General features: G+C 42.4%; 1 protein-coding gene across 3 annotated transcripts in view; it reads right to left on the minus strand.

The window, feature by feature from the left end:
- Positions 1-17,073, minus strand: part of CD2AP (CD2 associated protein) — a 372,249-nt gene that overhangs the window by 115,933 nt on the left and 239,243 nt on the right. For all 3 annotated transcript variants that reach the window (XM_033938468.1, XM_033938469.1, XM_033938467.1), the window contains exon 12: positions 3,885-4,041. In XM_033938468.1, coding sequence (XP_033794359.1) covers positions 3,885-4,041 — 157 coding nt within the window. The remainder of the gene's footprint in view (positions 1-3,884; positions 4,042-17,073) is intronic.

Consider the following 17,073-nt stretch of genomic DNA (forward strand, 5'->3'; position numbering starts at 1 on the left):
AAATGATAAAAGTATCTATAAGATTTTCAAACACCCATTATAAATGAAATTTTATAAAAATGAGCATAAAAAAGACTTTGCAGGCTTGTTTGCAAAAATAAACTACAGCATTTTGTGAAAATGCACAAAAACAATTCCTTTTCATATTGGGTGGCTTAGAATTATGAGGTCAGAGTCTGAATCTCCAGCTCATGGTGAAACAAGCAGAGTGTCTCAGAGAATAAATAGTAAAATATTCCTTTATTCTGCTCCAGACAGGTTTCAATAGAGATTATTTTATGCCCAAATAAGGGATGGGGGTTGTTCGTTCTCTCTCTCTCTCTCTAACATGGGCCTTTTAAAAATCATTAATAAACTAAAATAAATTCTGTCAAAAAACTACTAGATGAGATTGCCAGTACATCACATTGTAACTTTGGTCACACGGTGGAGAAAAAAGCCTCAGAGACAATAGAAGCAATAAAGAAGCACAAATGCTAAACTATTAAATGCTACTTACTTCAAATAGGCATTAAAAAATGCAAATAAGTAGTATGATCCATTTCTTTAGAATATACAGCTGTAATAAACTTATCCTCCTGCCAATAGATACATACATCTAAAAAATGTAGCATTGTGTCATGAGCTGTCATTTCAAACTTAATCGTAGGATAACACAGGTTCAAAAAAAGAAACAAAGGTAATTAAAGTTTCAATTGTGTCATCTCATAAAATAAAAATATCATCAATAAAGTGACACCATAAAATGACATGCTTAAATTATTTGCAGAATAGACCCATCATTTTTCAAATGCAGCCATAAAATAATTAGCAATGGGCGGGGCAAAAGATGCTCCCATTGCTACTTCCTGGTTTTGTTCATAAAAATCATGATTGAAAACAAAATAATCTCTTTGCTTAGCTAACTTAGTTAATTTAATAAAAAAACAGGTAGGTATCATATGTGGATGCATGCGAGCTTCTAAAAATTCTTCAGTATTCTGGATGGCTTCTTCCTGGGGGATATTAGTATAAAAAGATTTTATATGCAACATAGCCATAATACCCAATCTAAATATTTTCTCTTTCGAAATTGCTGACCTGCTGTTAGTGATCTGTAACCTATCGCTTCCCATTGCCCCAGGTACATTAGGTAGATTGTGAGCCTGCCGGGACAGATAGGGAAAAATGCTTGAGTACCTGAATAAATTAATGTAAACCGTTCTGAGCTCCCTTGGGAGAACGGTATAGAAAATTGAATGAATAAATAAATAAATAAAAATAAATAAAATCGTCTGTAGTACCTGAAGATTGGAGGATGGCTAATGTTATGCCGATTTTTAAAAAGGGCTCCAGGGGAGATCCGGGAAATTACAGGCTGGTAAGCCTCACTTCAGAACCGGGTAAAATGGTAAAAACAATTATAAAAAATAAAATTGTGAAACACGCAGACAAACATGATTTTAATGAGACAGAGTCAGCATGGGTTCAGCTGAGGGAGATCTTACCTCACAAATTTGTTTGTCGTCTTTGAAGGTGTGAATAAACATGTGGATAAAGGTTAGACGGTTGATAAAGTATATCTAGATTTTCAAAAAGCTTTTGATAAAGTTCCTCACGAGAGGCTCCTGAGAAAATTAAAGTGTCATGAGATAGGTGACAAAGTTCAGTTGTGGATTAGGAATTGGTTATCGGATAGAAAACAGAGGGTAGGGTTAAATGGTCATTTTTCTCAGTGGAGGAGAGTAAACAATGGAGTGCCGCAGGGATCTGTACTGGAACCGGTGCTATTTAACTTATTTATAAATGATTTGGAAATTGGAACGAGTTAGGTGATTAAATTTGCAGATGACACTAAACTGTTCAGAGTTGTTAAAACACATGCGGATTGTAAAAAAACTTACAAGCGGACCTTAGGAAATTGGAAGACTGGGCATCCAAATGGCAGATGAAATTGAATGTGGACAAATGCAAAGTGATCCACATTGGGAAGAATAACCTGAATCATAGTTACTGGATGCTAGGGTCCACCTTGGGGATTAGCACCCAAGAAATACAATGAAATCTTCCGCCCAATATGTGGCGGCGGCCAAAAAAACAAATAGGATGCTAGGAATTATTAAAAAAGGGATGGTTAACAAGACTAAGAATGTTATAACGCCCCTGTATCGCTCCATGGTGCGACCTCATCTGGAGTATTACGTTCTATTCTGGTCTCCTTATCTCAAGAAAGATATAGTGACGCTAGAAAAGGTTCAAAGAAGAGCGAGACCAAGATGATAAAGGGGATGGAACTCCTCTCGTATGAGGAAAGACTAAAATGGTTAGGGCTCTTCAGCTTGGAAAAGAGACGGCTCTTAGGAATCTGAGCTCCCTCCAACTCTTCCGTAAACATCTGAAAACCTGGTTATTCTCAAAAATGTAACTCCTCCTCCCTCTCTGGTTATTCTAGTCCTCTAAATTTTCTCTTCATTTTGCCTCTTCCCTCCACTGGAGTTCCTTTCTACCCTAACTCTTGTTAACCGTGTCGAGCTTTACGAATGTAGAGATGATGCGGTATACAAACCTAAGGTTTAGATTAGATTAGATTAGATATGATTGATGTCTACAAAATCCTGAGTGGAGCAGAACGGGTACAAGTGGTTTGATTTTTCACTCCGTCAAAAATTACAAAGACTAGGGGATACTCGATGAAGTTACAGGGAAATACTTTTAAAACCAATAGGAGGAAACTTTTTTTCACTCAGAGAATAGTTAAGCTCTGGAACGCGTTGCCAGAGGATGTGGTAAGAAGGGATAGTGTAGCTGTTTTTAAGAAAGGTTTGGACAAGTCCTGGAGAAAAAGGTCATAGTCTGTTATTGACAAAGACAGGGGGGAACCACTGCTTGTCCTGTATCAGTAGCATGGAATATTGCTACACCTTGGGTTTTGGCCAGGTACTAGTAAACTGGATTGGCCACTGTGAAAATGGGCTACTGGACATGATGGACCATTGGTCTGACCCAATAAGGCTATTCTTATGTTCTTATTAAATAATCAAAGTTCTTTATTGATACAAAAATCTCTGCAAATAATTTCCTGCTTGCAATAGTCAACCAGTGCTGCACTTTGTACATCAATATTAGCAGCATGTTTATAAAGTTCTAGTAATTCAGACCAAGCAGGATTTAGTATAGTACTGCTAATACTTGAGATAGAGATTGAGCCAACTATATATTAGGCTGATCTTCTGAGAACCCAAACCCACTATTCCAGGCTTTGTCCATGATTTACCCCACAATATTTTGTAACCCACAACACTAAAAGAAAATCTCAAACAAACTAAAATAAATACTGTTGAAAAAATTATTAGGGTGAGATTGCCAGTACGTCACATTGTAACATATAGGAGTTAAAAATATACCATCACAGCATGGAGGAATGTTTTAAAATATATGTATTTGTGTTTTGGTAAAATAGGTGGCAACATGAGAAAAACTGCTTGAAAAATTTTGAACAGAAACAAAATTATCCAGAAACTCGTTTGAATACCACAGCTATATACAGGTACTAACCCACAAACATTTTCAAAAATTAACAGTCAAGGCCTCAATAATATTCTCAAAGTATATGTATTAGTAATAAGAACATAAGAAATGACATACTGGGACAGACCAAAGGTTCAATATAAAATCTCACATTACAAAATTATCAGCTTGGTTGGATAAAAGAGTTATACTCATAATGAAACATTTTCCCAAGCCAAATCTATAAATATAAAAATACAAAAGGTGTAAAATTCTGTATTATCTTCACATTCAAATGTTTTAAAATACAAGGACACTAAAGGAAATGCAGCACCACATTACAATGGTTGGATTTTTTTTATATTTGCATTTTTCTAAAAAAAAAAAAATGTGCTTACTTGGATGTAGGTGGTGGCACAACTGGTTTCTCTGGCCGTTTGGGAAGGGGTATTCCTGGTTTTAATAAATTAGATTTGTTTGGAGGAATAGGTTTCTTGAGTGGTACCTGGGGAGCTACTGGTTTAGAAGGCTTCTGATCCACTGTTGATTTTTCCTCTGTAAGCAAAAACATTCAGAGAAACACTGAAACCCTTAAAATAAATTTTTGCATTCATGAAACGTGTATTCAGAGGTTTCAAAAGTTATTCATTGTGGAATTTCTTTACTTCTACTATTACTACTTATCATTTCTATAGCACTACCAGGTATACACAGAACTGTACTCCAAAAATGGAAGAGAGTCCCTGTTTGAAAGAATTTACAAACTAGTTATGACAGAAAATCTTGACAAAAAGGTGCATCTATACACAGTGCTCGGGTGGGAAATTACAGAGGGAGGGATAAGACAGATATGGGTGCTTAGCAGGTAGGTTGGAGTTTGGAATTCAAAGCAGCATCAAAGAAGTGGGCTTTGAGCATGGATTTGAATACTGCCAGATATGCCAGAGACGGAGCTTGAAGTACTGAGTCATGTAGTTCGTTCCAGGCATACGGTGACAGAGTAGAAAGGATTGATGCTGGAGCTGGCCTTAGAGAAGAATGGTGCAGGTAAGAGGTACTTACCCTTAAGTGGAGTTCCTGGGGAGAAAGAGAGAGGAGAGATACTGAGAAGCTGTGGAATTAATATACTTGTAGGTCAGTAAGAGGAGTTTGAACTGTATGTGGGAATGGACAGGGCAAGAGGACATCCGCTGAAAATCAGGTGCAGGAAATTTCATGGCAACACCAGGCAGTCTTCACCGAAAGGGTGGTTGATCATTGGAATGATCTTCCACTGCAGGTAATTGAGGCCAGCAGCGTGCCAGATTTTAAGAAAAAATGGGATAGGCATGTGGGATCTCTTAGGGGAAGAAGTTAGGGGGGTGGGTCATTAGAGTGGGCAGACTTGATGAGCCGTGGCCCTTTTCTGCCGTCATTTTCTATGTTTCTATACTCCTTGACTAATTCTTGGAGGAAGATCCTTTCGCAGCAACAACAATCATAAGCTGTTTAAGATAAGTGTGTACCACTTTGCACAGTAGGATGATACAGATTTGCCCATTCTTCAAGCTCATTCATTCAAGTTGGTTGGGATTTGTCTGTGGATGGCAGTCTTCAGGTCTTGCTATAGATTTTCTGCTTGATTCAAGTATTAGCTTTGACTGGGCCACTTATGTACATTTACATTTTTCTTGTTGAGCCCTCCATTGTAGCATTTGCTTAGCAAGTAGGATCACTATATGTCAGCCCAGCCTTAACTTGCTGGCCTTACCAAAGTCAGCAAAGGTCTATGGGACATCATATCATTCATATCTGATCTTGGGGGATGTCAATGCAGATGGGCTAGCAGCCTCAGAATAAAGTAACAAAAGACTTTGATACAACCCTGAGGTGCGAAGATGAACATAAGAAATGCCGCTGCTGGGTCAGACCAGTGGTCCATCCTGCCCAGCAGTCCGCTCACGCGGCGGCCCTCAGGTCAAAGACCAGTGCTCTAAATGAGTCCAGTCTCACCTGCGTACGTTCCAGTTTAGCAGGAACATGTCCAACTTTGTCCTGAAACCCTGGAGGGTGTTTTCCCCTATAACAGACTCCGGAAGAGCATTCCAGCTTTCCACCACTCTCTGGGTGAAGAAGAATTTCCTTACGTTTGTACGGAATCTATCCCCTTTCAACTTTAGAGAGTGCCCTCTCGTTCTTCCTACCTTGGAAAGGGTGAACAGTCTGTCTTTATCTACTAAGTCTATTTACCGTATTTTCGCGGATATAACGCGCACCATTGTAAAACGCGCACAGGGGTATAGCGCGCAGAAATCACGATGATATGTACAAAAACTTTTCTATACCGCGCTCAGGCATATAACGCGCATGCTGCCCGACTCTCCTTTCGCCCGCCCTGACTTTCCGTGCCTGTCCCGACTCTCCGTTCACCCCCCCTGACTTCCGTGCACTGTCCTCCCTTGAAGTCCTGTCCCCCCTTGAAGGTCTGTCCCCATCCTGAAAGCCTGATGCCCCCCCCCGACGTCCGATACATCCCCCCCCGGCAGGACCACTCGCACCCTCACCCCGAAGGACCGCCGACTCCCCAACAATATCGGGCCAGGAGGGAGCCCAAACCCTCCTGGCCACGGCGACCCCCTAACCCCACCCCGCACTACATTACGGGCAGGAGGGATCCCAGGCCCTCCTGCCCTCGACGCAGAATCAGAATAGGCCCTGGAGCCTTAAGTCCCACCTGGGGGCGGGGCCTGAGGCACATGGGCCCAACCCGACCATGTGTCTCAGGCCGCGCCCCCAGGTGGGACCTAAGGCTCCAGGGCCTATTCTGATTGGCCCACGCGCCTTAGGCCCCACCAGTAGGCGGAGCTTTAGGACGGATGGGCCAATCCGGCCTCATTCCTTCGTTGGCTGCCTGCCGGACAGGCGGGTTTGGCTCCCGTCTGTCCGGCCAACTTCCAAAGGTACGGGGAAGGGGGGTGGGGGGGTCGTGGGGGTCGGCCAGGGGGGTCGCGGGTCGGCTGGGGGGGAGGGGGGTTTGCGTCGAGGGCAGGAGGGCCTGGGATCCCTCCTGCCCGTAATGTAGTGCGGGGTGGGGTTAGGGGGTCGCCGTGGCCAGGAGGGTTTGGGCTCCCTTCTGGCCCAACTACACAAAGGTACGGGGAAGGCGGGTGGGGGTGTCGTGGGGGTCGGCCAGGGGGGTCGCGGGTCGGCTGGGGGACGGGCGGAGGTTCTTGGGGGGGGCGGTCGTTGGGGGGAGGGGGTTTGCGTCGAGGGCAGGAGGGCCTGGGATCCCTCCTGCCCGTAATGTAGTGCGGGGTGGGGTTAGGGGGTCGCCGTGGCCAGGAGGGTTTGGGCTCCCTCCTGGCCCGATATTGTTGGGGAGTCGGCGGTCCTTCGGGGTGAGGGTGCGAGTGGTCCTGCCGGGGGGGGGGATGTATCGGACGTCGGGGAGTCGGCCGGGCAAGAGGGCTTGGGCTCCCTCTTGCTCCGATCGTGGATGCGGGTGCGGGTGGGAGCGCGTGCGAGCGGTCGTTCGGGGTGGGGGTGCGAGCGGTCCTGCTGGGGGGGTGAATCGGGCGTCGGGCGGGGTGGGAACTATGTTTAAAAACTTTTGTATACCGCGCTCAGGCATATAACGCGCGAGGGGTATGCGCGGTACGTAAAATCACGTATAACGCGCGCGTTATATCCGCGAAAATACGGTACTTCAGTATTTTGAACGTTTCGATCAAGTCCCCTCTAAGTCTCCTCTTTTCAAGGGAGAAAAGGCCCAGTTTCTCCAATCTCTCACTGTACGGCAACTTCTTCAGCCCCTTAACCATTTTAGTCACTCTTCTCTGGACCCTTTCGAGTAGTACCTTGTCCTTCTTCATGTACGGCGACCAGTGCCGGACACAGCATTCCAGGTGAGGGTGTACCATGGCCCGGTACAGCGGCATGATGACCCTCTCCAATCTGTTCGTGATCCCCTTCTTAATCATTCCTAGCATTCTGTTCGCTCTTTTCGCTGCCGCTGCACATTGTGCAGACAGCTTCATCGACTTGTCAATCAGAACTCCCAAATCTCTTTCCTGTGAGGTCTCTCCAAGTACCACCCCGGACATCCTGTATTCGTGCATGAGATTTTTGTTCCCAACATGCATCACTTTACACTTATCCACATTGAACCTCATTTGCCATGTCGATGCCCATTTCTCAAGCTTGATTATGTCACGTTGCAGATCTTCACAATCCCCCTGTGTCTTCACTACTCTGAATAACTTCGAATCGTCCGCAAATTTAATCACCTCACTCGTCGTACCAATGTCCAGATCATTTATAAAGATGTTGAAGAGCATGGGTCCAAGCACCGAGCCCTGCGGCACCCCACTGGTGACGCTCTTCCAGTCTGAATGTTGTTCATTTACCCCCACTCTCTGTTTCCTATGCTCCAGCCAATTTTTGATCCATGTGAGTATTTCACCCTCGATTCCATGACTCGCAATTTTCTGAAATAGTCGTTCATGTGGAACCTTGTCGAACGCCTTCTGAAAATCCAGATATACAATGTCGACCAGGTCGCCCTTGTCTATCTGCCTGTTTACTCCCTCGAAAAAGTGCAGCAAGTTCGTCAGCTGCATGTTCTTGCACAGATAAGGTAATCAGAAACCTTTGTCAGAGTAATACTGGAAATTACATTTGACTCTAGTCTGTGAGAGACAGTTTCTCCCTCTTTTCTTCTCCAGTCTCTCATACCTCACTCACCTTATTCACCATTGTTTCAAACAGACTTCAATAGATTAAATTTTTAGAACAGGTCTCAAATGTATAAATATGAAATTAATTTTTTTCTCTCTCTCTCTAGAACCTGAAATTTGGACTATCACCCCCTCCCCCCTCTCTTTCTTTGTCCTCATAGCACCTATTCAGGAAGCTGTCTTTTCTCTCTCATTCACAGCAGCACAGAAGCAGTCTCTGAATCCACTCTATTTGTAAAGCTTATTTTGATTTCTTTCTGTACATTTGTAACCCAGAATATGCTTGATGTATCTTTATAAATCTTGCTTTTCTGTAATATTAAGCCTATTTCTGCACATTATATTCTATATGCAATCACTCTTAGCTGTCTTTGTCAGTAATTTTACTTCCTAAACTAACTAAACTAAACCTTAAGTTTGTATACCGCATCATCTCTATAAAGATAGAGCTCAGCACAGTTTACAGGTAAATTCAATAAATGAGGAAAGGACATAATAAGAAATTAAAGATTACGAAGAGGATAGCTAGCTTTACATTTTAAATAGATAGCATTATGTTTTGGAGAAAAGCCAGGTTTTCAGATGCTTTCGGAATAACTGGAATGAGCCTAGGTTCAGCAGCGGGGAAGGGAGGTTATTCCAAAGCTCAGTGAATTTGAAGAAAAGGGATTTCCCTAATTTACCTGCATACATGTCGCCTTTTAACGAGGGGAAAGATAATTTGAGTTTGTGGACGGATCTGGTAGTGTCAGGTCTCGAAGAATTCCAGGATAGTGGAATTAGGGGAGGAAGAATGCCATGTAGGATCTTAATTAGGCAGGTACATTTAAAGTGAATCCTAGAAATCACCGGAAGCCAGTGAAGTTTTGAAAGAAGCAGGAAAACATGGTCGAATTTGTTTTTTGCAAAGATCAACCTAGCCTGGACCTGATGGAATTTACCCGAGAGTCTTAAAAGAACTGAAGCTTGAAATCGGAGAGCTTTTGCAAAAACTTGCCAACCTGACAATTAGAACTGGACAGATACCAGACGATTGGAAGATAACGAATGTCATGCCAATTTTCAAAAAAGGATCAAGAGGAGAACTGAGCAACTACAGACCTGTGAGTCTTACGTCTGTCTCTGGAAAGATGGTTGAAGCACTGATTAAAGATAGCATAGTCCGGCACTTGGATACACACGGCCTGATTAGAGCCAGTCAACATGGCTTCAGGAAAGGGAAATCATGTTTGACGAATTTACTTCAATTTTTTGAGACCGTGAACAAACAAATTAATAGTGGAGAACCGGTGGACATAATATACTTGGACTTCCAGAAAGCGTTCAACAAGGTTCCACATGAAAGACTGCTCAGGAAATTACAAAGCCATGGAATAGAGGGAGATATACTAAGATGGATAGACAAATGGCTGGAGAACAGAAAGGAGAGAGTGGGCATAAATGGGAAGTTCTCAGACTGGGAGAAAGTGACTAGAAGTGTGCCCCAGGACTCAGTACTTGGGCCCATCTTATTTAATATTTTCATCAATGACCTAGAAGAAGGAACATCCAGTGAGATCATCAAGTTTGCAGACGACACAAAGCTATGCTGGGCAATCAGATCAGGACCTCCAGAGTGACTTGTGTCAGTTAGAGACATGGGCGGAGAAATGGCAGATGAAGTTTAATGTGGAAAAGTGCAAAGTAATGCATTTAGGCAGAAAGAACAAGGAACACGAGTATAGAATGTCAGGTGCAAATCTGGGTAAGAGCGAACAAGAAAAGGACCTGGGTGTACTGATAAATAGGACCCTGAAACCATCGGCACAATGTGCGGCAGCGGCAAAGAAAGCAAATAGAATGTTGGGCATGATAAAGAAAGGAATCACGAATAGATCAGAGAAAGTTATAATGCTACTTTATAGGGCAATGGTCAGACCACACTTGGAATACTGTGTCCAACATTGGTCTCCCAACCTAAAGAAGAATATAAAACTGCTGGAGAGGGTGCAGAGATGAGCAACGAAGCTCGGAGAACTTGGAATACGAGGAACGACTTAAGAGACTAGGATTGTTCTCCCTTGAGAAAAGGAGACTGCGAGGGGATATGATCGAGACTTTCAAAATTCTGAAAGAAATCGACAAAATAGAGCAGGAAAAAAATGATTTACAATGTCCAATGTTACATTACATTACATTAGTGATTTTTATTCCGCTTGTACCTTGCGGTTCAAAGCGGATTACATAAGAAGAGAACTGGACATTTCCAGGAGGGTACATCATATTGGAGAATACAGATTGAGGGTATAGACTTAATAACAGAATGAGGGTATAGACAATAACATTGGAAGATAAATCAGGTTACATTACATTACATAGCAAGTAGTCTGTTTCCATTCGTTGGTAGATAGTCGGTTTAGGTAGGATGATTTAGGTTTCAGGTATCTTTCTTGGCATTTCGTGGTTTTTTGTTTTGTTTTTTATTGGTCGATTGAGGCTATGGTGCCAGGGAGTGAGCAGAGCCTGGTCGGAATAAGTGGGGAAGAGGAGAGGGATATTAGGTAGATTGTTTATACTTTTTGAATTGAACAGCAGTGTTTTGATTTCTTGGGGAAGTGGAGAGGGAGATTAGGTAGATTGTATATACTTTTTGAACAGCAGTGTTTTGATTTCTTTACGGAATGCTTTGAGGTCAGATGTTGTGGTTAACAATCTGGTGATGGAGGGTTCAAGTTTTGCTGCATGCGTTGCTAGGAGGTTATCATAAAGCTTTTTGCGATGAGTGCCTTTGAGTGGTGGGTATGAGAATGTGACATGGACAAGAAGACATGGACTGAAGCTAAGGGGGGACAAGTCCAGGACAAATATCAGGAAGTTCTGCTTCACGCAACGAGTGGTGGACACCTGGAATGCTCTCCCAGAGGAGGTTATTGTGGAATCCACCGATCTAGGATTTAAAAACAAACTAGATGTACATCTCCTTACGAGAGGCATAGAGGGATATGGGTGACTAAAATTACGCCAGGTATACACCTGGCTGGGCCTCCGCTTGTGCAGATTGCCGGACTTGATGGACCGAAGGTCTGATCCAGAGATGGCATTTCTTATGTTCTGGATCCATTGAAGTCTTTGAAGATTTTTAGACTTCCTACTGAATCTTAAAGAGAGTATCGAAACCAGGACCTGGCGGATTGTAAGGCCGCCACATTATATCATTCGGGCTTATTTGCTTCAACATTACCCTTCCAAAACCTTACATTTTTGGCAGGGGCTAAACCTTACACTATACTTCTAAATGTGAATCTTCTCCCCCAGAACATGTCTCTAGACAGGTTTTCTTCCAGGATCTGCCTATATTTTAGAAGTACATAAGAATTGCCATATTGAATAAAACCAATGGTCCATCTAGCCCAGTATCCTGCTTCCAATAGTGGCCAATTTAGTCACAAGTACATGAACCTGGCAGAAAACCAAATAGTAGCAACATTTCATGCTACCTATTACAGGGTAAGTAGTGGTTTCCCCTATGTTCGTCTCAATAGCAGACAATGAACATTTCCTCCAGGAACTTGTCCAAACCTTTTTTAAAGTTTGATATGGTAACTACTGTTATCACATCCTCTGGCAAGAAGTTACACAGCTTAACTATTTGATGAGTAAAAAAATATCTACTCCTATTTGTTTTAAGGGTATTTCCAAGTAGCTGTGTATCTTTGTAATTTTTGAAAACGTAAAAACTCAATTCACTTTTACCTGCTCTACACCACTCAGAACTTTGTACACCTCAATTATATTCCCCCTCAGCTGTCTGTTTTCCAAGCTGAAGAGCCCCGGCCTCTTTAGCCTTTCCTCATATGAGTGGAGTTCCAACCTCTTTATCATTTTGTTTGCTCTTCTTTGAACCTTTTCTAATCTTTTTTGAGATACGGTGACCAGAACTGAACACAATACTCAAGGTGAGATCACACCATGCATCATATTTTATTATTAGATTACCAAATAATTTGTTTTGTTTCTTACAGAACCTGTGAATAACTAAGAATAATGATAACAACAGTTTATATACCGTAAGGTCGTAAAGTTCTATGTGGTTTACAATAGTTAAAATTACAACAAATTGAATAAAACTAAAAAGGTAAAAGCCAATAACTAAAAAACCCTAAAAAGATCTGATTATTACATGATAAAATTCTACAAATCAGCTACCTAAAGTACTTCAAAAACAGATATGTTTTTAGATGTCTCCTAAGAATAGATCTTTGCCCCATAATGCTGCCCGATATGAAAAAAGATATTGATGATGTTTAAGTTTACATCCTCTAACCGGCGGAAAAACAAATTTCAGGTGCGAGCTTCTCTTATGTTTGTTGGTTGCAAAAGAGAAAAGCTCAGTTATATATTTAGGAGTTAAACCAAACAAAACCTTAAAACAAAAACAACCAAACTAAAACTTCATATGCGCCTCCATCTGCAAACATTGCAACATTCGATATAATCGTATTTCTTCAACCTGAAAATTAACCTGACCACCGCATTTTGCACCATTTGCAATCGTTGCATATTCTTCTGAGAAATTGCTAAGTAGGCAATATTGCAGTAATCAAGTTGATGTAATATAAAAGATTGTACCAAAATTCTAAATGATAAAACATCAAAATACGCTCTAATGGACCAAAGCTTCCAAAGAGTAAAGAAACCCTTTCTAATCAGAGTCCAAATGGTCCTTCATAGTCAAACCCTGGTCCAGTATTATACCCAGAACCTTCATAGTAGATTGAATAGGATAGCTACACACTGATGTTTCAGTATCAAACGGGTGAGGTGAAGCTACAAAAAAATTCATTTTTTTTCAGAATTAAGCTTTAGTCTAAATTCAGTCATCCATTGCTCCATCAAATTTAACACTTCTGTTGCCTTAGGAATGACTTCAGAGAGAGGTAGCAAATGGAATAATGATCGTAGAATCATCTGCGTAACTAAATAACTTTATCCCCAACTGGGACAATTGCACACCTAACGATGGCATATAAAACATTAAAAAGCAATGGGGATAATGGAGACCCCTGCGGAACGCCAGATGAATTAGTCCAAGCACCAGAAAGATCATAATTAAAACGTACTTGATAGGTGCGAGACACAAGAAACCCCCGAAACTAGTTCAACACTTCTCCTCCGATGCCAATAGCATCCAAGCATTGTAAAAATTTCCCATGGTCCACTAAATCAAATGCAGAACTCATATCAAGAAATCACAAAAGGATATACAGGAGTATTTATATGAAGATATACTATGAGCACTAAGTTATGATGCATGAGAAAAATAATACAATTATGTATAAGTGCTATGTTCATGCAAATGTGAAAAGTACTGCATAAAGATAAAAAGCCAATACAGTGGTACCTTGGAATCTGAACTTAATCCATTCCAGAACCCTATTCAAGTTCCAAGACAATTTTTCTCATTGAAAATAATAGAAACTGTATTAATCCGTTCCTTGGCCCCACAAACTCAGCAAGATCGGGCCCACCTGGCAGAGATAGCAAGATCGGGTCCCCCACCGGCATAGGCAGCAAGATTGGGTCCCCCACCAGCATAGGCCACAAGATTGGCAATGGGAATTGCAAATGGTGCTCTGCCCAAAGCTTCCGTCCCAGGTGGAAACAGGAAGCTGTGTCAGAGGGGAAGCTTTGGGCTGAGTAACGCTTGAAGTTTGTTCGGATTCCAAAGCAGCATTCGGATTTTGGGGCAAAATTTAAGAAAAAAAAAAAAAAGGTTCGTATTCCAAGTTGTTCGAGTTCTGGGGCATTCAGATTCCGAGGTACCACATAGAAACATAGAAAATGATGGCAGAAAAGGGCTATAGCCCACCAAGTCTGCCCATTCCAATTATCCGCCCCCCTGAATTCACTCCCTTAAAGATCCCACGTGAGCATCCCATTTGCTCTTAAAATCCGTCACGCTTCTGGCCTCAATCACCTGCAGTGGGAGTCTGTTCCACTGATCCACCACTCTTTCGGTGAAGAAGTACTTTCTGGAGTCTCCATGAAACTTCCCTCCCCTGATTTTCAGCGGATGTCCTCTGGTGGTCGAAGGTCCCCTGAGCCAGAAGATATCATCTTCTGACTCGATGCGACCCGTGATGTACTTAAACGTTTCAATCATGTCTCCCCTCTCTCTTCGTTCCTCAAGTGAGTACAGCCGCAACTTCTTTAGTCTTTCTTCATACGTGAGATCCTTTAGCCCCAAGACCATCCTGGTGGCCATTCGCTGAACCGACTCGATCCTCAGCACGTCCTTACGGTAGTGTGGTCTCCAGAATTGAACACAGTACTCCATGTGAGGCCTCACCATGGATCTGTACAGCGGCATAATGACTTCAGGTCTCCTGCTGACAAAACCTCTACGGATACAACCCATCATTTGTCTTGCCTTGGAGGAAGCCTTCTCCACTTGATTGGCAGCCTTCATGTCTTCACTAATGATCACCCCTAGATCACGTTCCGCCGTGGTCCTAACCAAGGCCTCACCATTTAGTGTATAAGTTCTGCGTGCGTTTCTCTTACCCAGGTGCATTACCTTGCATTTTTTAGCATTGAAGCCTAGCTGCCAAGTCGTTGACCATCGTTCCAGCAGCAGTAGGTCCTGTGCCATATTATCAGGTAACAAGCTTTTGCTTACTATATTGCAAATTTTGGCGGCATCGGCGAACAGTGATACCTTTCCCCTAAGTCCTTGCGTCATGTCTCTTATGAATAAATTGAATAGAATCGAGTCCAAGACTGAGCCCTGCGGCACTCCACTGAGCACGCTTGACGCTTCTGACGGGGTACCGTTCACCACCACCCTCTGTAGTCTACCGCTCAGCCAGTCCCCAACTCATGTAGTTAGAGTGTCTCCCAATCCTATTGATTTCAGCTTGTTCAATAACCTTCGGTGTGGGACGCTATCAAAGGCTTTACTGAAGTCCAAATATACCACGTCCAGTGACTCTCCGGCATCCAGTTGTCTAGTAACCCAGTCAAAAAAGCTAATAAGATTGGATTGGCAGGATCTACCCTGAGTGAACCCATGTTGGTGGGGGATCACGTAGATTTTCCTCATCTAGGAATGTGTCAAGATTCCGTTTGATTAGTGTTTCCATGAGCTTACACACTATAGACGTGAGACTCACTGGTCTGTAGTTTGCTGTCTCTGTCCTGCAGCCCTTTTTGTGGAGTGGGATTACGTTGGTGGTTTTCCAGTCCAAGGGGACTCTTCCTGTGTGTAGGGAAAGATTGAAAAGCACAGATAATGGTTCCGCCAGGACCTCCCTTAACTCCCTGAGCACCCTGGGGTGTAGGTTGTCCGGTCCCATGGCTTTGTTTACCTTGAGTCTTGTTAGTTCGTTGTAGACGTCACTGGGCGTAAATTCGAAATCCTGAAACGGGTCTTTTTGGTTATCTCCTGTCTGAAGCTGTGGACCATCTCCCGGTGCTTCACATGTGAAGACTGAGCAGAATTATTCGTTTAGTAGTTTTGCCTTGTCAGAATCTGATTCTACAAAGTTACCATCTGATTGCTTCAGGCATTCAATCCCATCTTTGTTTCTTTTCCTGTCACTAATATAGCTAAAGAAAGATTTATCCCCTTTCTTAATGTTCCGTGCTAGAGTTACCTCCATTCGTGTTTTGGCCTCTCTGACTACTTTTTTGACAGCTCTAGAAATGTCTAGATAGTCCTCTTTCGCCTCTTGTTTTGCTAAATGTTTGTAGGTGTTGGAATGCTTCTTTTTTCTTTTTGACTAGGTTTGAAATTTCTTTGCTAAACCATAGGGGTTTTTTGTTTCTCCTGCGTTTACTTACTGTTCTTATGTAGCGGGTTGTTGCTTCCTGTAGGATGGACTTCAGAGTCAACCACATATCCTCCACATTATCAGCTTTTGCTTGTTTATGTAGCTCTTGATGGATAAAATCTTCCATGTGGTTGAAGTCTGTGCCTCTAAAGTTGAGAACCCTCGTTGCTGTGTTTGACTTAGAGAAACCTTTCTTGAGGTTGAGCCATACCATATTATGGTCGCTGGAGGCCAGTGTATCACCTACTGAAACTTCCAAGACTCTATCTCCGTTGGTGAGTACTAGGTCTAGTATCGCCTGGTCCCTGGTTGGCTCCAATACCATTTTGCTTGAGACGTGCACCCTTTATGGAGGTTAAAATTCTTTTGCTGCTACATGTAGTCGCGGAGAGTGTGCTCCAATCTGCATCAGGCATGTTGAAGTCTCCTAGCATTACTGTGTCCCCGCGCAGTGTGATGTTCTCTATGTCCTCTATTAAACCCATGTCTTGGTCTTCCTGTTGCCTGGGAGGTCTGTATATCACACCAAGGTATAGGCATTTTTCAAACCCTCTGGTAGTTTTGATGCTTTCCTTAGTGTACAGTGCTATCCCTCCTCCCAATTTACCCTCTCTGTCGCAACGAAGCAAGTTGTAGCCCGGTATTACCACTGTACATACAAAAATAATCAGTGGGTTTAATCAAAAATATCAAGTGATCTTTTACATCTAAACAGGCTCAGCAAGCAAGCCAATTCATCTCTTGTGATTGTAGAGGAAAAGTTAATGTTTCATAAAGGTTTTTACTGAACAAGTATAACAAATTACTTAGCTGAACTATACATAGCATCTGGGTATTCCAATATGGCTCCTGACATCTGTCTCATTTACAAAATCTGCCCTTTAATATACAAGAGTGTTATTACAAAATGTCACCTTTTTTACCATTTTCTACTTCAATACATATATTGGTGAGATATATATTTTAATTTTAATGTAGCATGCATTTCCTGTATAACCTGCTTCTAAGGGTATCACGGTGGCTTACAAAAACAATACAAAAATAACTATAAAATAGTAAGC

Source organism: Geotrypetes seraphini, chromosome 3 (assembly GCF_902459505.1).
Source record: "Geotrypetes seraphini chromosome 3, aGeoSer1.1, whole genome shotgun sequence".
Taxonomy (NCBI): Eukaryota; Metazoa; Chordata; class Amphibia; order Gymnophiona; family Dermophiidae; genus Geotrypetes; species Geotrypetes seraphini.